The sequence below is a fragment of the Euprymna scolopes genome, chromosome 7, assembly GCF_053919585.1.
Source record: "Euprymna scolopes isolate OS-2025 chromosome 7, ASM5391958v1, whole genome shotgun sequence".
NCBI classification, from domain to species: Eukaryota; Metazoa; Mollusca; class Cephalopoda; order Sepiida; family Sepiolidae; genus Euprymna; species Euprymna scolopes.
In genome coordinates this window covers 62569592-62592456 of record NC_136488.1, presented here as the reverse complement: position 1 = coordinate 62592456, position 22865 = coordinate 62569592, and the positions used below count along the sequence as shown (strand labels likewise).

The window sequence follows — 22865 nt, the reverse complement described above, 5'->3', positions numbered from 1 at the left end:
TTTCTAAGTTGGCAGTATTTTGCGTGAACAGTCGGCAAAGATGGCGGAAATATTTCGTTTCTATGTCTATCCTTGTAGCCATGTCACTAGTAAGGGTGCTGGAGGTAAACGTTTTATCTGGGCTGACGTTATCCGCCTGATAGTCAGGGACCCGAACCTTGGATTAACCACTAAGGAGGCTGTCCTATCAGCAGGTGCAAAGTACTGGGGCTGCTGTATTGCCATTTGGTGAATGGATTCTGGACCATGAAGTAGTCTCTGGTGGGGCCTCTCGATGTCATATTAGTGGGTAATTGTTACGGCTTTATCTTATCATGTGCTACAAAAAAAAAAAATTCTTCGTTACTTTTCTCTCTTTGTTTTCCCCTCTCTGTCCTGCTCTCAGCAAATCTGACGACCTAATCCACAAACTCCAAAATTCCATCATGACAAGTTTCAATAACAAATACACGATTAAACCCGGATCTGAAACCTCCAACGTAGACCCCCACTACCATGTCTCCTTCTCCAACATCAGGGGTCTACGTTCTAACCTTCCAGAGGTTGAAGCCCAATTACAGGAGACTAAACCAGACCTTTTCTTTTATGTGAAACTGGAATTGGACAGACTATTTCCCTAAATGAGTTCGTAATTAAAGGATACTCTAACCTAGCTTCCAAAACTGACCCCCAAGATCGCCATGGGCATGGAATATGTGCCTATATAAAAGATGGCTTTCCATGTGGTAGGGACATCTCCAGAGAAGATCCTAACTTGCCCTATATGTGCTTCCGAGTAGCACTAGCTCACACTACGGCATTTATATTTACTCTCTATCGCCCCCATAACAGCGGAGTTACTATCTTTAAAAGCATATCTGAGAAAATTGACCAAGTTCTATTAGCATATCCTTCAGCTAACATTCACGTATGTGGAGACTTCAATGTTCACAACGTCGAATGGTTGACCCACTCAAACAAGACCGATGATGAGGGGAGATTCTGTCATGATTTCTCCATTGCATATGACCTCACTCAGATTGTTCACGAACCCACCCGTGTGCCCGACAATGACGGCCAGTATGCAAGTCTCCTAGACCTCTTTCTCACAACTTGCCATGAAGTATGTTAAGTTTCCGTTCTGTCTCCTCTTGGATCTTCTGACCACTCAGTGGTATCAATTAAGATAAAAATGAAATGTAATAAGTCCTCTGACGTACCTCTCCATCGTACAGTATATCGATACACTATGGCTGACTGGGATAGTTTCCGTACATTTATATCGGATCTTCCTCTGCGTTCCATGTTTAAAAAGGATGTGTCGTCTATAGTATCAGACCTGACAGAATGGTTAATTGTAGGTATAGACAATTTCATACCCTCGAAAAAGTTCCAGCAAAAACCTAACAGCCAGCCATGGTTTTCTCCAGAATGTGCTGCTGCTATTGCGCACAGAAATCACTTTTTCCACTGCTTCCAACGTAATAGATGTATGAAAACTAAAGCCGCTTTCAGGACTGCCAGCAACCATTGTAAGAAAGTAATAAAGAACGCAAGAGAGTTGTATGCTCAGTCCGTCAAGTCCAAAGTAGCTGAGCAGCGGCTTGGTTCCCACCAGTTTTGGCAAATTGCAAACAGAATCTTGAACAGAAGTGTGTGCTCCATCCCAACTATCATCAATGGACCTGAGTTAATCTCGTCAGCATCAGACAAAGCCAAACTCTTTGCCAAGAACTTTGCAGCTAATTCGACCCTTTGCGACCAAAGCTGCCAACCCCCAATATTTCCTCCTGTATCAGAAAATACACTGTGATATACAACTTGGCCCTGATGGTATTCCAATTATAGTACTCAAAAAACTTCAACTAGAACTAGCACCCATACTTACAAAACTGTTTAAACGTTGTCTTAAGAAGAATTGCTTCCCATCACCCTGGAAAATCTCATCAGTATGCCCTGTATTTAAGAATTCAGGTGATCGTTCATCCCCCTCTCAATACAGGCCAATAAGTCTCCTGTGCGTCATGAGTAAGTTGCTGGAATCTGTGTTAAATAGAGAAGTAATCAACCATCTCAGCAAAAATAACCTTCTTAGTGACACACAATATGGTTTCCGTTCTGCTAGATCTACAGCAGATGTGCTTACAGTTATATCTCATAGGATTAGCGAATCTCTCGACAGAGGCAACCTTTCTAGGGCAATTGCTCTTGACATATCAAAGGCCTTTGATAGGGTATGGCATAAAGGTTTACTTCACAAGATCTCCAGCTATGGTATTGCTGGAAATGTCTTCTCAATTATTAAATCATTTCTCTCTGATAGGTTCATAAGAGTAGTAGTTGATGGGCAAAAATCAGAAGCTCACAGTATAAATGCTGGAGTCCCTCAGGGGTCGATCCTGGGCCCAACTCTTTTCCTGATCTACATTAATGATCTTCCAAATCACATCCTTACATCATTCGTAGACATTTTTGCTGATGACACTACCATCTATGGTAGCACATCTAAGACAGTAAACGACCAAGTTCTCTCCGATTCTCTCTCCTCTGATCTTGATCACGTTGTACAATGGGGGAAGGAGTGGCTGGTTACTTTTAATGCATCTAAAACCAAGCTTCTATCTTTACATCATCAACGTTCTGATCCCCATATGGCATCACTTGAAATGAATGGCTCTCATCTTGTGGAGGCCTCAAGTTTTGACAGGCTTCTGGGCTTGACCTTTACTCCTGATCTTAAATGGAATACGTACATCAAATCTGTTGCCAAGGCCGCTGGAAAAATGGTCGGATCCTTCTATCGATCCAGTAGATATCTCACTGCTGATGCAATTCTCTATCTATATAAGAGCCAGATACGTCCAAGGATGGAGTACTGTTGCCACATATGGGCAGGAGCTGCTAGAAAAGACTTGTCCTGCCTTGATAGAGTTCAAAATAGACTTCGGGTCCTGGTGGGAGATGTCCTTTTCTCTTCGCTGAAACCTCTGTCTCACAGAAGAGATGTTGCGAGTTTGTCTCTGCTTTATCGTTATTTTCATGGAAAGTGTTCGACTGAGCTTCAATCTATGGTCCCCCTCGCCAAACTTTCACAAGAAACACTAGACTAGCTGAAAACATTATCAATAATTTTCCCCACTCTTTATCTGTACCTAAACCTAAACATAGATTCCATTATCAAAGCTTCTTCCTTAGAACTGCACGCCTGTGGAATTGTCTTCCGTTTTCCTGCTTTCCAGCTTTCTATAATATGGTTGTCTTCAAGTCCAACGTGAACAAGTTTCTGATGAGCCGTTCCACTTAGGTTAACAAATTTACCGAACTTCCATTACTATCGATTACTATATTGTCCTTTTGACTACTCTACACTCTTTAACCCTTATCCTTGAGTGGCCTATCGGCCTTGATAAGTGGTGACGTCTATGTAAAAAAAAATATAGGGATGGTATAATAAAATTGTGGGGGTCTGCGTTCGCGCTTGGCCTCAATAGAATGGAAATAGGCACAAACTTTAAAAAAGACTTTTCATATCTATCTGCGTAAGTATACTTTGATAATTATGTTTCAGTTTGAAGAAATATGGTATAATAAAATTATGGGGTGTTCGTTCGCACCTGACCTCCCCAAAGAATGGAAATATGTCACAAAGTTTAACAAGGTTTTTTAGTATATATCCACAGAATATTGTGATAAGTGTTTCAGTGTGAACAGGTATAGTATAATAAATTATGGGGGTTATCTATTTAATTTTTACTTTCATCATATTTTGCTTTGGTTTTGATACCCCCAAATTCAACCCAAATTTACAACCCTTCCTTTTCATAACCTATCATACTTTCATAAATCAGATTCCATTTTCTGTAGGCTGTTTTTGAACCCAGTTAACGACAGGTACTTTTGCTAGTATATATATATATATATATATATATATATATATATATACATATATATATATATATATATATATATATATATATATATGCCATTAGTTCTATAATGATATTTCTTTGTTACATTATATCACACCTCAATATAACAACAAAACACTTTTTTTTACATGGTGGCAGCAATGGGAAAAAACAAAACATTAATTTAGGATAAACGAACATCAATGACCGTTAAAAAAAAATCACTTCGACTGGAAGCTGACTCCAAATAAACGAAAACATAAAAAAAATTCTACTTTCAATAACAGGCAATGAATATTTCAACTAGAAGCTGAAAAAAAATTGTCCTACACGGAATACCCAAAACATACCAAGAAATTTATTTCAATTTTTTTTCCAACTCAACACGTGTGAATTTTATTTTTTTGTATTGACCGCCATTTTGAATCTTCTGTTCTACGATGTCTCACAACGATATTATACATGTGACACTCCAAATCGCACAGAAACGTTTAAGCTTTTTAAACAACGTTTGCAACTATATTTTATTATCTCTATATAAATAAAATGAACTCATTTTTTCTCGTCTGATTTTGACCTTAATAGGATTAAAAATCAAGATATTTCATGCAAATATAATATGCACAAACGGCAGAACAATATCTGAGGTGTGTTATAGGCTTATTATTTCTCAAATTCCTCGATAATCTTAGATTTCTATATTTTTTCTGCTGAGAAGTCACGGCCAAAATCGGTTAAGATCAATGGAACTTGTAAAATATTTTCTCTCTAATAAATTCCTCCTCCTCCTGCCACCACTTAACACCGTTTGGGGATCGTTCACAAGGAACAGTTGAGAAGAGAACACCGGTTTGGCTTCGTAGTTCTTTCATGTGAAGTTATTTAAAATCACTAAACTAAGCTGCAGTGCTCTGTGGCGTAGTGGTTAGCGTGCTGGACAATTCACATTATATTTTCACGTTCGCGCCGACCTACCGTAGTCGTTTTTTTTTTTTCCTAAACAACTGGAATGGACTTTTCTTGGTGGCCGAACTGTTAACGTTGCAGACGTTTTTTTTTTCTACTTGTACTCATGACTCCGGGTTTGATCCTTCCTACTTACCTACCATAACATTTTTAACCCCCCCCATCCGGGAAACAAACACTCGGGCAACGCCGGGTACCCCCGCTAGTTAACGAAATAAAAACTGAACAGCAAGTAAACTATATACTGTTGTACAGGGATAACGAATGTCTTCAAAGATTTAATACATGGTCTTTAACGGAAGAGGAAAAACGTTCTTTTTAAAATTATTTTTAATAGGTTCATGGAACAGCTAGAATCAAAAGAAAATTTAGAAGTGAATCGGTTAAAACTAATGTCTTATAAACAGAGACATGAAGAGTCGTTAGATGATTTTATAAACAGATGTAGACAACTCACACAGAGATGTTCGTTATTTGATACGGAACAACAACAAAGAACAATTGAACTCATTAGTTCTGGCACTTCAATTCCAGATTTTTAAAAAGAGTTGTTAAGAAAACGCAACATTGGAAGAAACTGTTCGTATCGGCAAAACATATGAAGCTTCTAACATACATTTAAAACAACTTATGTTGAACAGTAACGAGAATATAAGCACCACTATTCAAGCCATACGAACGCCAACAACACGTTCCAAGAAATTTAATAACTGTCTCAATTGTGGTAGAAGTCATGAATTTCGCCGTGAAGCCTGCCCAACATTTGGATCAAAACGCAACACATGCGGTAAAGCTAAATACTGGACAACAGTTTGTTTATCAAACAAATCAACACAAAGACTAGGGTCACGAAGCAGTGACCATAAAAAACTCAACCTCAGAACATCAAGCACAATATCAAAAGAACCAGTTCAGGAAAAGGCAACCCATCCAAACCGATGCAGTATGTAGCAAAAACACTCAAGAGTTAAACAATTTGAAAGCCTAACTTTTCATAACATTAAGACATTCTCTGTTACTCAGAGAGATGAAGCTTATTTATATGTGAACATAAAGCTGTCAAACAGAAATGGAGTTCATAGGTTGCGAACAAAAATTGAAACAGGAGCTCAAGGAAACACGCTTCCAATTTCTATATTTCGTAGACTGTTCACACAGAAATTAGACACCAATGGTTTTCCAAACCTAACAAATCAAACAAGCCGGTATCTGGTAGCATATAACGGCACACCAATAAAATGTTATGGTAACATTAAAATGCCATGTAAATATAACAATTCAGACTGGCATAACAGCACTTTCTTCGTTGTAGATGCACAAAAGCCAGAAGTTCTAGTACTATCATCGCTAGAACAGCTTAAACTAATTACCTTTTATTGTACAGTCAAAAATGAAGATGCGCGCCAAACGTCTGCAGCAGCAGTATTGCCCCAGCAACAGGATCCACTAGATCAGCAGGCACTGGTTCAACAACAATGACAGCAACAAAAGCAACAGCAACAAGCAGCTCTAGTACAGCAGTAAACACTTACACATAGGTAGCCACAACAATCAACCCCAACATTCCAAGTTAAGGTGAACTTTTAAACAATCGCATTATGAAATCAAAGATAATTGCGAAAGTTCCAAACCTAAGTTTTCCTAACTCTGACCATATCCATGAACAACTAGAACATAAACAGGACATGCTAAAAATGTATCATGACAAAACAGCTCATGATTTACCAGCACTAGTCCCTGGACAATATGTACGAATACTGAATAACCAAACTGGGAAATGGAAACCAGCTACAGTTGTGAGTAAATGTGCATTTTTCAACTACCAGATGGATCTTCAAAAAGACGAAATAAAGTCCAAATAAGAGTGGATAAAAAATCCATCTCCAAACAGGTTCACTTCAATGATCACATCACCTCATCACAAACTGGGTTCAATAACACAAACAACATCTAGCACCAATTAACCCCAAAAGAATCCACACATAAGATGTGGCCGTGAAATACATAGGCCAAAAAGATTTAAGCAACACATGTACTAACAAATATCTGAACAATTTTCTTCTTTTCTATCTGATAAGGGAGATGTAGTGATATCATGGAACTATTTTCGTACGTGAAATATCTGTAGCCGCTTCTACACTTATATATATATATATATATATATATATATATATATATATATATATATATATCATTAGTTCTCTAATGATATGTCTTTGTTACATTAAAAATGTCTGCATGTCATTACAGTCAAGGAAGTAGGAAACAGGGAGGAAATTTCAAACTCTTGCAAAGTAGTTATAAAAGATTGGGGAGTTTAGGTTAGTTTCGCTTAATACTAGGAGAAAAGATTCTACATCGTCTAGGTCATTTCTATTCCTACGGAGATTTTTTTTACTCACTTAATATGGCTGTTTTTAAGAGATAGACCGGATTAAGTACATTAAAAACAACCCTTGTGTTTAAAGTGCCCTTCGTAGGAAGGCAAGTAAATAGAATCATTGGGGAGATATGAACAATCGAACTTCTCCACAATTATGGATCAAATAATAGCCTCCAATCAATCGTTTCCAAAAAGGTTCATGATAATTTACAATCATCTATATTTCTCTTAGCCTGTCTATTTTTTTTTTTTTTTTTGCCTGTCTGTTTGTCCCACTTTTTCTTAGAAAGTACTGGTCTGATTTGGCTGACATTTTATATGGACCTTTGTTATGATAAGGTGCGACATCATCATCAACGCTCTGATCCCCAGCTGGCATCAATTGTGATGGATGGCTCTCGTCTGGGTGAGGCTCCGTGTTTTGACAAGCTTCTGGGTTTGACCTTTACTCCTGATCTGAAATGGAACACGTACATCAAGTCTGTTGCCAAGGTCGCTGGAAAGATGGTGGGATCCTTCTACCGCTCGAGAAGATATCTCACTACTGATGCAATTCTCTATCTATATAAAAGCCAAGTACGTCCAAGGATGGAATACTGTTGCCATATCTGGGCAGGAGGTGCTAAAAACAGCCTATCCTACCTTGACAGAGTACAAAATAGACTTCGTGCCTTAGTGAGGGATGCCCTTTTCTCTACCCTGCAACCTCTCTCCCACAGAAGAGACGTTGCGAGCCTGTCCTTGTTTTATCGTTATTTCCATGGCAGATGCTCGTCTGAACTCCAATCTCTGGTCCCCCCTCGCCAATCTTTCACGAAAAACACCCGTCTAGCTGAATCCACTGTGAAAAATTTCCCCCACTCTATATCTGTGCCTAAATCAAAACGCGGATTCCATGAACAAAGCTTCTTTCTTAGAACTGCACGCCTGTGGAACTCTGTTCCGTCTGCCTGCTTCCCTCCGGACTACAACTTGGATGTCTTCAAGTCCAATGTTAACAAATTCCTAATGAACCGCCCCCTTAAGTAAACACTTCAGCAAATCTCCTCACTAACTTAATGTACTTGCAATAACCCTTATCCCTGAGTGACTTCCGGGCCTTGATAAGTGGTGATCACTGTGTAAAAAAAAAAAAAAAAGACATACTGAGTATTATTATTATTGTTATTATTATTGTTATTGTTATTATTATTATTATTGTTATTATTATTATTATTATTATTATTGTTATTGTTATTATTATTAGTATTATTGTTGTTGTTGTTGTTGTTGTTGTTCGATCTTCAGTTAGAGATTACTAGGTATCAGTATTTAAGTTACACTTTTTCTCGAAAACTACTGGCCTATCTAGCCGAAATATTGTATAGATCTTTGTTATGATAGGATGCAGCGAACTAAGTATTATGGTATCGGTTTGATGCATAGTTAGGGATTAATAGAGATTATTAAGGGTTAGTATTTAATGCAAAAATGGGCACAAATGTTACCATATTCAACCGTTAAGTTGGCATAAAGCACCCATTCTAAGTCAACGGACCATAACTTTTGTGTATTTTTAACGGGCGGAAAGCTTAATTTTAATATATTGTAGAATAAAATTCCGGTATGTGTTTTACATCATTACCCTTCGAAATTGAACACTCGAACTTCGCCCTATGTTCAAGCGATCTTTTCCAAAAAAAAAAAAAAAAAAAAAAAAAAAAAGAAGAAAAACAGTCTCGGATTTAAAAACGACTATGTTATAGTCAGCCGGGAATCAGCCCCACGTGTAGTTCTAGAAAAGAAAAACATTGCTCATGGAACTGTTGCTTAATTTTAGGCGCGGTAGAGAGTAAATGAAATTGTTGATAGTAATTGTAGCTGGATGATGAGTGTGTCGATAATTTCAATCGATCATTAATTGGTTCCATATTTTATTCTTCCCTGCAACCTTTCTCTTGGAGACGTGATGACGCTAGTCTCAGTCTTTTCTATAAATACCATTACGACATGTGCTCTTCAGAATTGTCTGATATATTCCCTGCTTTTTTCCCCCCACCTAGTTTGACGCATTGGTCTAGTGGTCTCCATCAATTCACTATTTTTATACCTCATTGTATTAAGCTTCCTATTCCAGTAGCTTCTTTCCAAGAATCTCAAGCTTGTGGAACTCTCTTCCTGCTGACTGTTTTCCCCTACTTATAACCTTGGTCGTTTCAAGACAAGTGTCAGTAGGCACCTTCTGTCTTTGCGATAATCATATTTCGTTCTTGTTAGTTTGTTACATCAAGTGTTTCATGCCTTGTCCGGAGCGTCGGAGCGACTTCCATATAAAAAAAATGTGAAAGAAAATGGCCGATCTGTGTTTTACATCGTTACTCATCGGAATTCGTAATTGTCAATAATGAAGTATATCTGGCTTGAATAAAAGTTGAAATAAAATAATGTTTTATGGTTCATCTGTGCTTGTAAACCGAGAAGGAAAATAGCGTTTTTCACGTGCCTCAATCTTTTAATCCCCCCGACACACACACGCATGCGGGAATATTTTGAAAACCCTAAATTTTCTCCTATCTTACTTTGAGTTAGGGTAGTACCCATGTTTCGAAATCTTCAAATTCTGTCAAGAGTGCTTGTCGCTCGCGACCATTAAACCATAACAATAATAAAAAAAATATTAGAATAAAAGAGGGAGAAACAAAACAAACAAAAAGGCGGAACAAAAACTTAAAAACAGTATTTTATAACCAGCTAGACGGAAAGAAGAGGATGGAGGAAATGAAGAAGAAGAAGAAGAAGAAGAAGGGAAGGGGGTAACTGTTGCTGAAAACCCACACTAAGAAAAGTGTGTAGGAAGGAGGGAGCTAACAGACGGGTGATATAAAAACCCGAAAACTGCTAAAACAAGAACTTCAGCGCCGCCGCTCGTTTGCCACAAGAAACCATTTTCTTACGAATGTCGAGTTAGGATGGCGGTGTTTACTATTAACCATTTTATATTCTTCTTGGCCTCACTTTTAAGTGGTTCCATTGTTTTTAACGATGTGGCCGCTTGCCCTGAAAGATGCGTGTGCTTCCGGACGACAGTACAATGTATGTTTCTACAGTTGCATCGGGTTATCAGCGTACCTCCAGACACCACCATTTTGTAAGTTAGAAAATTTCTTTTACCATTTTTTTTCTTCGGCTTGTTTTAACTCTAATGTGTGTGTGTGTGTGTGTGTGTGTGTGTGTGTGTGTGCGTGTATATATATCTATATATATATATATATATATATATATATATAAACTGAATAACAAAAAGGATCAAAGTTGATAAGGGATAAGTGTCTGTCATTTATGTCTAAATGTTTAAGGAAAAAATATGTAAGGACTTTACTTTTGATTGCTATAATTTGCTTTGTTTTTTTGGGTTTTTTTTAAATCCTTTTTTTTATCCTTTTTATTTTGTGGAATTTGGTTATATTTTAGTTTGCCGTTGTAAACTCGCATGACGTTTTGCATGTCTGGAAAATAAGTTCATTTTTATTACTCTCCTTTTCAAATAAAGTCGGTTTAATATTAAGGACTTAAGCCCCCCCCCTCTAATAGAAGTAGGGGTACTCTAGACAGTTGCAAAATTTCTCATAATCGGCTGCCTTCTCCTCATCCATCCGTCGGCATTCTCCTATACAAAGAGTTCGACTCTTCCGAAAAAAAGTAGGGGGGTAATTCCTGGAAAGATAGGCTCTTCTGGAACAAAAAGAACAGATACTTCACTCTGCACTAAACTTATTTAGACTAAGATCAATATTTATGGGTAGGAATCTATTCATATAACACTTATCGTTGTCTAGTTTGTAACTCCTTATAATAATAATAATAATAATAATAATAATAATAATAATAATAATAATAATAATAATAATAATGGCGTGCTTCCAACATCAGCAATATGTGATACATAATATCTATTGAATGTTAAGAAAAACTGCTCCGCAATGGGGGGGGGGGGGCACAAAAGTAGGATTGTCGATATTTTCCGTGAGGGACACCCCAGATAATCAGCGATCTCCGAATAAATAGGAGATAGTTCCTGAGATTATGGCCTTCTGGGATCGAAGAGAACAGATACCCAACTCTAATATGTCGAAATGTCTATGCCAGGTCATGATCTTATGTATCCATTATATATATATATATATATATATATATATATATATATATATATATATGACAAAAAATTATATTTCAAAATTCATGATGTTGAAAATCTTATAGTTTATTCCTTTAAATCAGTTAATTTATACAATTCTTGAAAGTATCTGTCAAGAATTGTATAAATCAATTGATTTAAAGGAATAAACAATAAGATTGTCAACATCATGAATTTTGGAATATAAATTTTTGTCATTTATTCTATATATTGCTCTGTAATCACATTGAGCTTCTTATATAAGGATTGATATATAATAAGAAAAATATATTTCTACAGAAATATATATATACATATATATATATATATATATATATATATATATATATATATATATATATATATACACAAAGTATTTAATAAAATATTTTGAAAAAACACTTCAAAAACCTATTTATTTTTCGGAAAGGAAACACAAAAGACATGGATTGTCCTTAATCCGTGGAGTTTCGAAAGAAATACTTTTCTTCTCATCAGAAGAGAGGAGTTAGCAAAATGCGGAATGAGATATTGCTTGCAAAGTATTTAATGAACCCGTAAGTATGGAGTTGATCATACTAGCGTAAAAATAAAATTAAAAAAAAAACAAAAACAAAAGCAGAAGGATTAGGGGGGAAAAAATGAAAAATAATTTTACGTGGATGGATGTTCAAATCATTTTCTTTATGTGTGTGTGTGTGTGTGTGTGTGTGTGTGTATCTATGTATAAATATATATGTGTATGTACATCTAACATCTACGTGCACGCACGGATGCGTTTATCTGTGTGTCCACACATTACTGAACGCATGTGCACACAATGTGCGGCGATTTAAACATCTTACACAAAGGAATGAAAATAAAGAATATTATGAAAGGGAGAGGGAGAGTGGAGTTGGAGTGACCCTTTTTTTTTTTTTTTTTTTTTATCTAAGCTGCAAATTTTATTTCTATCGATAATTTAATTTAAAACAATTTCCTATTAAGTTATAGTAAACATATTTATATAAGAAAAAAAAAATCTTAATAAAAAGTTCGGTGATTTTCCAGAAGTGCTAATAAAGCAAAAAAAAAAAAAAAAAAATGAAAATGAAAAACTAAATGTTACCAAAGGCATGCTAAATTACTCTTCTACCTACATTTATTTTAGTTTTAATTTAAAGTGGGTTTCTTTTTACTTAAAAATAAAGGTAATGTAAAGAGGCAATGTTGACACACACATGCCCTATGTCGAAACAGACGTCATAGACACCGATATGTCACATGACATGTTTATGTATTTATTTAAATGTTGCCCACATCAGCATTATTTGGCACAAGGCCTGGAAAGTGGGATACCCGCAGGCTCCCCTAAAGGAGGGGCACTCCTGCAATTCTAAAAATTGCCCGAGTAACCCCGTCGGCATTCCCCGGTCGGGGCGCCTCAGGCAGCAAGCAATAAACTTGCCCCACCGGAAAACCCGGTGGCAAGGCCTGGGAGGGTAGACCTCCTAGGTATTACCCAGGCGGTGTACCTCAGTCCAACAGGTGCGGGGGCCGGTTCCCGGCCCCTCACCTGTTGGGCTGAGTGTCAAGTGACGAATCCTTGACATGTACTACCCTGTCTCCCATCAGCCGAAGCCGCTAGGAGACATCCCATCATAAGAGGTTTATGTAAAACGCGAACTAAGAAAATGCCTGAAACTGAAACGAAAAATGTACGAACATTTTGATAGTTTTGTGCATCTTGCTTCAATGTTGAGATATTATGTTTTTTTTTTTTTGTTTAATGGTTTTAATTGCTAAAAAAAAAATACTTATAGAAACCCATCTAATAATTGTCGTTGTTTTTAAGTTAAAAATCTTAACATTTATTTTTTAATGAAAAAAAAAAAAGATGTACCTGCGACAAATTCTTGATAACGATGGAACCATTAAACAAGCAAACAAAAAACAATAAATCAACATAGAAGCAAGACGTAAAAACTATTAAAACGTTAATACATTTATTTCGTTTCAGTTTCAAGTATTTCTTCAGTTCGTGTTTTGCATAAATGCAAGTCACGTGACATATCGGTGTTTCGGCATAGGGCACCGGCATGTCTGTGTCAACATTTCCTGTAAAGACTATCTAGTTAGAACGAAAAACAACGTGGCGGTCTCTTTCCAGCTATAATCGAGCCTCGATAACCGCTCAAAAATGGAAAATTAAACAAAATACTAATATAGGCACCGCCAAAAATGGCCGCAAAATCAAGTTGTTGTTGTTTTTTAAAACTAAATTACATTTATTAAAATCCATTATTTCTGAGTAACTTTTTTTTTCCAGAAAGATAAAACCCTGAATTTTATCATATAGAAAACAGAATAATGTAAAACTTTTTCTACTATTTTTAATTCAATTTTAAATGTTAAATTTTCCCCAAAAGTTAACAATTGACATTTTTTGTCTTGCACAAAAAACGTACTTAAATATTTAAAAAAAAAAAAAGGGGTTTTGAAATAATTTATTTATTTATTTATTGTCTAACTAAGATTTAGGATGATTTTCTAAGAGAATATGCAAAAATATTATAATATAAGTACCTGAATTTCAAATAATTCCACTCATTCATATAGGTAACCAGATATTTCGCGTCGACATAGAGTTCAGATCGACTCTGTTTACGTTTTCTTTTGATAAGAAGAAAACTATGGAAGACCAAACAGGCCAAAAAAACTTATTTTTCAGTGACGAAAATTTCAATGTATTATTAAGCTGAGGCTGGCCAGTACCAGATGGGTGACCATTTGTATGAGTTTGGTTTTTAATGTGTATGTGTGTGGGGGCCAGGCTCCCCAAAATGGGGGGGGGGGCAATTTAAAGCAGAATAAAAAAAATTATTTCAGCGCGTTTGGTCCACCGTAATCGAAAGGCGGCAAACGTTTTCAAACGAGATCGAAAAAAAATGATGCTATTTTTAACACAAAGGGCACAATATTTATCGAATTTTTTTTGTATCGATTATTCAAAGCATGCTCTGTTTAATAATGGTCATGCATTATTCGGCTCGCTAAAAAAAAATTGTTAATTTATTTATCAAAAATTTTAAAATGGCTTTTTTCGTATAAATATTAAAAAAAATTTTTTTTGTTTTGCTTTACTTAAATTAATTATTTTACTTAATATATTCACCGAATTTCACACTTCAAAACTCAAAAGCGGGATAATTAAACACAATCGAAGTTCTGATATTCAGACGTCAAAATAAGGTATACAAACAATTTTTTTTTTAATCTATAATTCTGTCCCTTACAACAACACAATATGTTTTTTTCAGTTTCAGATGATTATTTTAAGCATATTTGTTCCCACTTCAAAACAAGGGGGGTTTTGTAAGCAAAAAAAAAAAATATATATATATATAAATATCGTTTATGAAAAATAAGTACACTGTTATAAAGTTCATTCTTCTCCTAATAATCGCTGAAAATTTCGTATTGATCGGATAATTACCTGATTTTTGGTAAATTTTTAAAAAGACGGTCCGTCAAAAAGTACTGACCTGCTCCCCCCCAGTTTTGGCGGTGCCTATACTAATAAAACATATTTTCGCACTATTGGTAACATTTATTGGATGTGTTTCTATCAGTATTTTTTAATTTTCTATTTTTGGACGATTATCAAGACTCGATTGTGACCACCATTTTGTTTTTCTTTTTAACTTGACAGGTTTTAAACTACTTTTTTTTTTTTACTATAAACACTTTAAAATAAGTTAAAGCACGAAAAGAATCTATCCATGTAGGTAGAAAATTACTTAGCTTGCCTTTGGTAACATTTATTTGTTGTGTATTTAGTTTTTCACCCCCCCCCCCCTTTTTGTTTGGAAAATCACTAGAAAAAAATTATTTTAATATTGAGATAAAAATTATTCGTACTATCTGAATTTTTCATACTGTTCTAATCTTGGGTGTTAATTTCACAACGTTTCGGTCGATGTGACATCCTTGTCGAACCCGAGAATCTGCACGGCTGCACGGAAGATTTTAATAACTTGTAATTGTATTTTGAGTGTCAACCAAATTGAAGATTGAACCTTTAACCTCCAGAAGAGGGTAAGTACTTTATCCATTACGCCACGGATCCTTTCCTGGAATTCTACCCAGTCGTAAGTGACGGAACGACAGCATGCTACTCATGTGGTTTCATTCGAAATTCCGTGCAGATTCCCAAGTTCCAATAGAAGATTCCCGAGTTTGACAAGATACATCTGAAAAGGTCGGAGGTTAGATCGACCAAAATGTTGTGAAAATAGCAATCAAGTTGAGAACAGTAGTCCGAAGAATCCAAATAATACGAATAAGCAATCTCATCTCAAAAATTAAGAAACGTAATGTTGAGATAAAGAATTTGCAATAAATAAACAGTTCTCTTTAAGTTTATTAATATTCTTCTTCTTAAAGTATATTATTTTGGTTTTCTTCTTCTGATAAATACTGTTTATCTTTGATCGACTATAACACTTGACTTTGTCACATAAACTTTAATTCTAACCGGAACCTGCTTCCTATCCTTAATGTTAAGCTTACAAAATTACTTTGGAATTTCCTATACCCCCGCGGAAACAGTGACATGACTATTCTTTTAATATATTGTAGCGAAACTGAACAACACTCCGTTGGTTATACTGAGGTTAGAAAATAGGATGTGGACAAGAACCACCGTCATTCGAACCTGGAATCCGTCCAGTACAAAGAAAAGAGAAATATGTAAATTGTGGTACTGTCACGATTAAAAGGCGGCATATAAGGACGGTTTTTTTTTTGGGGGGGGGGGAAATGCGAGAGGAATGAAACGTAATTGTGATTTTGTGAAGGAAAAAAGAAAAGAAGATTGCTTTGCTCACTCGGAGTTATTTTTTGTACGAATCAGTGGGAAGAAAAAGAACGACGGACTTTTTTTCTTTTTTTTTTGTGCACAAAACGGTATTCGCCAATTCAAAACATCGTTTTCAACTCTTCAAGCTATTTCAGCCGTTAGCATGGCGAAAATACGACTAAGCAGTGACATGGTGAAGCCATTTAGTTGCAAGGGAGACGTAGTAGCATGGCTAAAGAAGTTAAGGTTGGTCGCAAAACTCCAAAAGATAGATGATGTGGCAAGCCTGTTGCCATTGTATCTGAAAGGGGATGCATTGGCCCTCTACTTAAAAATGAGTGAGATTGATCAACTATACGTTGAGCAGATAGACTTTATTAAAGGAAGCATTAACGAATGGTCCGTTCAGAGCCTACAGGAAGTTAACGATAGTGAAATGGGTTAGCGAGCAGGTAAACGTGTACGTGACCAATATCAGACGGTTGGTTGGACTGGCTGGTTTTGACAGAGTCGAACTAGAACAACTTGTCAAACTGGCGTTTGTCACAGAATTCCCTGATGCCATTTCCATCGAACTCCAGCAGGCACTAAAAATTGAGACCCTAACCATGGGAGACTTAATAGCAAGAGCAAGGGTGTTGACATCAACCAGGGACCAAAGCCTTCACGTGGTTGCAGCCGTGAGTTCATCAAACTGTGAATCTGCTGTTGCTACTAGGGATAGTCCTGGCACAGGAGTAAATTGCTTTAAATGCTCCCCCACCAAGAAATAAACGCAGTGTTAGGCATTAATTGATACAAGATGCTTACATACAATAATAGATGCGAATCGATGTCCTGATTATTGGAGGCTCGTCCCGCATGTGCTGTGGAAGAGGAAAAGTCACTATTTCGACAAGCGATAGTGACTATGTAAGGATCGTTGCTTTGCTGGTGCATTGTAAACCACTGGGATTTGATCTGTTGTTAGGGATCAATGCGATAAAAGCATTGGGGGGGCATCACTGTTGGACCTACGGGTGCAGTCCAAATCTGAGTCGAGAAATTTTCCATGTATGCAGCTCTCTCCATCAGTGGACCGGATTTTACTGCCATGTTTGACCATCAGGAGCGAGCATAGATATCAGCATGGAAATAAGCAGATAATCCCCTAAAAGACTCCGTAATTGAGTGCCAGAATATCGAGTGGCTATAGAGATTCGACCAGAGTATGATCAAGAACTCCGGGCATGGATGGACAAGGGTTGGCTTGTGCCATATCCAGATTAATTCCATTGATGACCGTGGTGCAGTGAAATAAGGCAAAAGTGCGACAGGTAATGGACTACCACGAACTGAACAATAATATAGATGCATTCACGGCGAATGCAGATGTTTGCGCTGCCAAGATGCACGAGTGATGTTGAATCGATGGAACTGTGGTAAAGGATGGTTGTTGGCTGCAATCTGAGAATGATGCACAGCATATTAATCTGGCTGTGTTGAGGGGAATTAACTTGTCGCTCAAATGACAGACCAAGGTGTTGCACTTTAAGTCTGACTCTGCATGTGTGCATAATTGGGTGTCAGAAACTCTCAGCAGGAAAGCACGAGTTCATACCAAGGCTGACAGTGAGATGCTTATTAGAAGACGACTGGATATCCTCAAAGAATTAGTGAGGGAATATGAGCAGTAGACGTGACATTGGTTGCGTCAATTCACACTATGACCAATCAATTGACGCGCGCACTGCAATGATGGTTCAATGCCATAAAGAAGGATGCGGAACTCGAGCCACTGATTGGTGCAGAGTATGTTGCTGAGCTGGACTCTGCCCAGATCATGTCCATTCACAGGAAAAGTGGACATTGTATTTCGCCCGGAGAGTTTGCCCTGCTGCAACAAAGGCAACAGTCAGATTGGCAATATGAACGAGCGTTGAATGATTGTACCACTGATTGTGGGCTGTTGCAGTTTTCAGTGTGGAGGCAATTAGCATGGCAGGACTTGGCAACTATAATTCACCAGCTGGAACGTGGTCCATCTTGCGAACTACTGACAAACAATGACACAGCTTTCCGCAGCAAAGAATTCAAGACATTTTCAGATGAATGGGGCGTGATCTTGAGTGTATATAGCACAGCTGGGAATGGCATAGCAGAGCGATGCCATCGCACTGTGAAACAGATTGTGGCTAGAATGCACTGAACAATACCAGAAGCGGTCTACTGGGAAAACGTGACTCTAAAAGATGATGAGTCATCTTTGACCTCACCAGCCAATGCCATATACCGGTACGAGGTCCGGGTGAAAGAAATCGACATTATGCTACCAGTAGTAGGCCTCGATCATAGTCCATACCAAATTAGAAACTGTGTGGGTGAAAGCACCAGGGAATCATTGTACCATGAGATTTAGCCAGGGGCATGTAACCAAGATTATCAGTCTACAATCAGTCTTGGTTCATGTGAAGGACCTGAGCCCCAGATACCATGTACTCTCATCAGAAAATTCCGACAGAACAACATCCTCGGAGAGCATGTCAGAAAATCTGATATCCGATGATGAAACAGACTAGAAGATAGTCATGAAACAGGAGTAGATGTGCATGCTCTTGAGGAAGCCCACGGTTCTGAAGAGGCCTCACAATTGCAAAGAAGCATTCGACAAAGACGATCACCGCCGTGATGCAGTCTATATGATCATAAGATCACGGGGATGGGTGTGCAGCAGAACTAAACAGCATTCCGTTCGTTTTACTGAGGTTACAAATTAGGATGTGTACAAGAACCACCGTCAGCGAACTCGGAATCCTTCCAGTACAAAGAAAAGAGATATGCAAATTGTGGTATTGTCGCGATTCAGTCTGCATGTAAGAAGGTGTATTTTTGCGAGAGGAATGGAACGTAAATGTGATTTTGTGAAGAAGAGAAAAAGGAAGAGAAGATTGCTTTACTCACTCAGAGTTACTTTTGGTACGAATCAGTGGGAAGAAAAAGAACGACAGATTTTTTTTTGTTTTTCTACACAAAACAGTATTTCCCAATTTAAAAGATCAATTTCAACTCTTCATATATATATATATATATATATATATATATATATATATATATATATATATATATATACATATATTGTGTATATTTAGCAGCATTTTCTCATTTAGACAAATATTATTGAATAGCACGGAATTATTCTGTTTTATAATTTTCCTTTTTATCTTCTCCAATCTCCGAATAGTCCTTTTTGTGATTTCTTGAAATTGTCATGAATATATATATATATATATATATATATATATATATATATATATATATATATATATATGTACTAGCAGAGAGTAGCGGCTGGCTTTGCCCGAGCGTAAAATACGCTTAAATATGACATTTTAATTTGTCCAGATTTCCTTTATATTATTATTATAGAGTCGTGATTTCAAAAGTAAAAAAACAGTATTTAGGTGCCATCAGCTAGAATCAAAACTGAAATTTTAGCATTCAAAGCTGGTGACGTTACCACTATACGAATGTGACACATATATAAACTGATAAAAACTTACAAATAAACTAAGATGAATGTACGCACTGTTTAACAATTTTTTTTAAATTTTGACTCATTTTTCACCTCTTAAACGAGTTTTAGTTTCGGAGGAGATAAGTTTGAAAATATGGTGACTGACAGACCGACCGACAGATAGCCACTTATATAAGTAGCCTACTCATGTCCCAGCGTTGCCCGGGAATTTAGATTAAGTGTCGAAATTGTAATACTATTATTATTACTAATGATGTTAATGATAATAATGATACTGAGAAAAATGAAATGATAATGATGCGTAACGGAATAACTCTCAACTCCCCTTGTGGTTTGATAATTGTTAGGTGAATAGCTTACTAAATAATTCTGTTAACTGCCACGATGAACTAATAATGTTATTATTTACAACTGGGAAAGTGAATACATGTACAATCGATATTTAGAGCCCTTGCTCTCAATGACAGCTGCACATCTTTGACTACAAGAACAAATCAGTTCTTTACAATCCTCGATACTAATTTTAGACCATTCTTCTTGAAGCTTCTCCCACAAATCTTCCGTTTTAGTGGGATTTCTTTCCATAACTTACACCCCTAAGGTCAGCTAAAAATGTTCTATTGAATTTAAGTCAGGACTTTGCGGTGGCCAATCCATAATTTCGAAATCTTGCTCGCTAAGGTAACTCATTACCACCTTTGCCGTGTGACATGGGGCATTATCTTGCATAAAGGTAGCCCTGTCGAAACCTGAATTCTGTATGATTGGCACAACATGATCTTGAACAATGTTTTTATAGATCTGCGCGTTTACACGAGTTTGTAACTGGGCAAGAGGCGTTGTACCTTGGCTAGAAAACATTCCAAATACCATGACGCTTCCACCTCCAAACTTGACAGTTTTCTTAGTACACTTTGCACTTAATCTTTCACCAATACGTATTTTACATTGTTTTTTTTTCCATCATTTCCACATAAATTAAACTTGCTTTCATCACTGAAAAATACTTTTGCCTAATTTTCATTTGTCCAAATTACATACCTGTTTGCAAACTCTAATCTTTTCTTCTTCTTCGAACTAACAAGTGGTTTGTTCCCTGAGATTCGATTAAACAGCCCTATTTCTTGCAGTCGTCTAGAATCAGTCTGTCTTGACACATTAACACAAGGTACTATTCATAACCCTTTTAATTTCTGTGCAAGACGTAAAACGGCCCTTTAATGATATACGCTGCATTATTCGATCTTCTATTGCCAAAGTTTTGCGGGGTCTGCTGGTTTTAAAAGCACTATCATTGTAGGATTTAACAATCCTGCCTACAACACTCTTGGAACGTTTCACTTTCTCTGGAATCTCTCTAACTTCTTTTCACCTTTTTATGTTAGTTTGAAGAGATCAAGAGGCTCCTTCCTGGGACTAACACTTGTTTCTGTTACAGTTTAAATTTGTATCCGAGGGCTCTTTTAAGAATACACACTGTTCCCTTCATGGCTGCTATCTGTATTTCCTTACAGCTTGGCTTTCCAGGAATTTCTTCTAAGTATTTCTTAAGGTTCTTTTTTATTAGGCCAGTTGCTCCCGTCACAACTGGTATAATGTTTATTTCTTTCAGAGACTATGTTGTTTTTAGATCATTTTTTAGGTCCTGATATTTTGTTATCTTTCCCCATTCTGCTCTATTAAGGCCAAAGTCATTTGGAACAGTGACGTCGATAATGAGTGCAGTTCTTTCGGGCTTGTTCCATATTACTATATCTGGCTTGACGGCCTTGTCTTTTCTGTATCTGCCCGCCTGTATGTCTTTGTCGTAGAACACTGTCACTTTTCCGTTTGATAATGCTGTGCTTTTCCTGATGTAGCTTCACAGTAGCCTGTCTCACAGAATAATCAAGTTTTTGGCATTTCGCCATGGTGCCAGCTGATGCAACGTTTGCAAATGACTAAGTAAGACTTATTCTTTTGAGGAAATAAAAAAAATTTGAATATAGCATACTGTTTTCATTGTTTTCTCAATTTTGTCTCTTACTTTTGGACGTTCTTATTTTGAAAATAAATAAATAATTGTTATAATTCTTTTTCTATCCTTTGCAAATGATTCAAATCTCAGTATATTATTATGGATGATAACGACCACCAGTTGTCAAAATTTCAACTTTTCACAGTTGTTATTTCTTTAAAACATTAGGTTTCAAAATTTTGTCCCTTAGTATATATATATATATTATATATATATCTATGTATACTCCTATTAATTCGTTATTCTTTTGTGTGTATTGATATTCATATTAAAAACCCTCTTTTCTATTTATTTAAAAAGAAAATACAATTTTGTTATATATTGGTTGTGGAAACGCATTCACTAGCAAAAGATCTAGCTAATTTGCATATTCTTTTTAAACATTCATTTTAATTAATTCCCTATTAGCTTTTTCGGTTTTCTTATGGGATGATCATCTAGAGTTAACTATTACGTGTAATTATATTCATGCAGATATTCTACATGATTTATACTTGCATAATATTTACGTAAGATCTTGACATTAAAGAAAAAAATTGTTTCCATATTTATTTATGCATACGTATATATTTTTGTTTAATCTATTAGTCTATCTATATATTTATAAAAGTAAACGTGTCTGTCTCTGTGTGTCTGTGTCTGTGTACATTTCCCGACGCAATAGCTGTCAATTTTTAGTGTACAGACTCGAAAATTGATATATAGGGTACTGAGATTTGGGAAAATCGATGTAATCGGGTTTCGGCCAGATATTTTCTTGTTAAGGGGTCGAAGTCCAACAATTTGACTATGAGAACTCTACCAAACTCCTCCGACAATTTGGGGTCTAAACACTTGCCATTTTAGATATAGGTTCCTTGGACATCGCGCTAACTTAACAACTTTATTTGAGCCCAAAGCAATAAGTTTTAAGGGGACATAATAGGGCTCAAAGTTAAAGAAAATTGACCGATTTTTTTTTTTTTTTTTTTTGCTCAACATACACCTCAAAATATCCGGGAAACGCCGGGCACCCGTTGTAGTATATCTACAAAAGTAGCGTTTCTGTGTATCTGTGTACATTTCCCTACGCAATAACTTTGTCAATTTAAGGTCCACATACTCG

The 22865-nt window shown here is 36.5% G+C and overlaps 1 protein-coding gene across 1 annotated transcript in view; it reads left to right on the top strand.

Annotated features, from left to right (window-relative positions):
• Positions 1-10016: 10016 nt before the first annotated feature.
• The window catches only part of LOC145279764 (peroxidasin-like), a 287271-nt gene continuing 274422 nt past the window's right edge, over positions 10017-22865 (top strand). Inside the window, exon 1 of the mRNA XM_080131073.1 lies at positions 10017-10363. Within this exon, the coding sequence (XP_079987199.1) occupies positions 10185-10363 (179 nt within the window). The 5' untranslated portion in view covers positions 10017-10184. The remainder of the gene's footprint in view (positions 10364-22865) is intronic.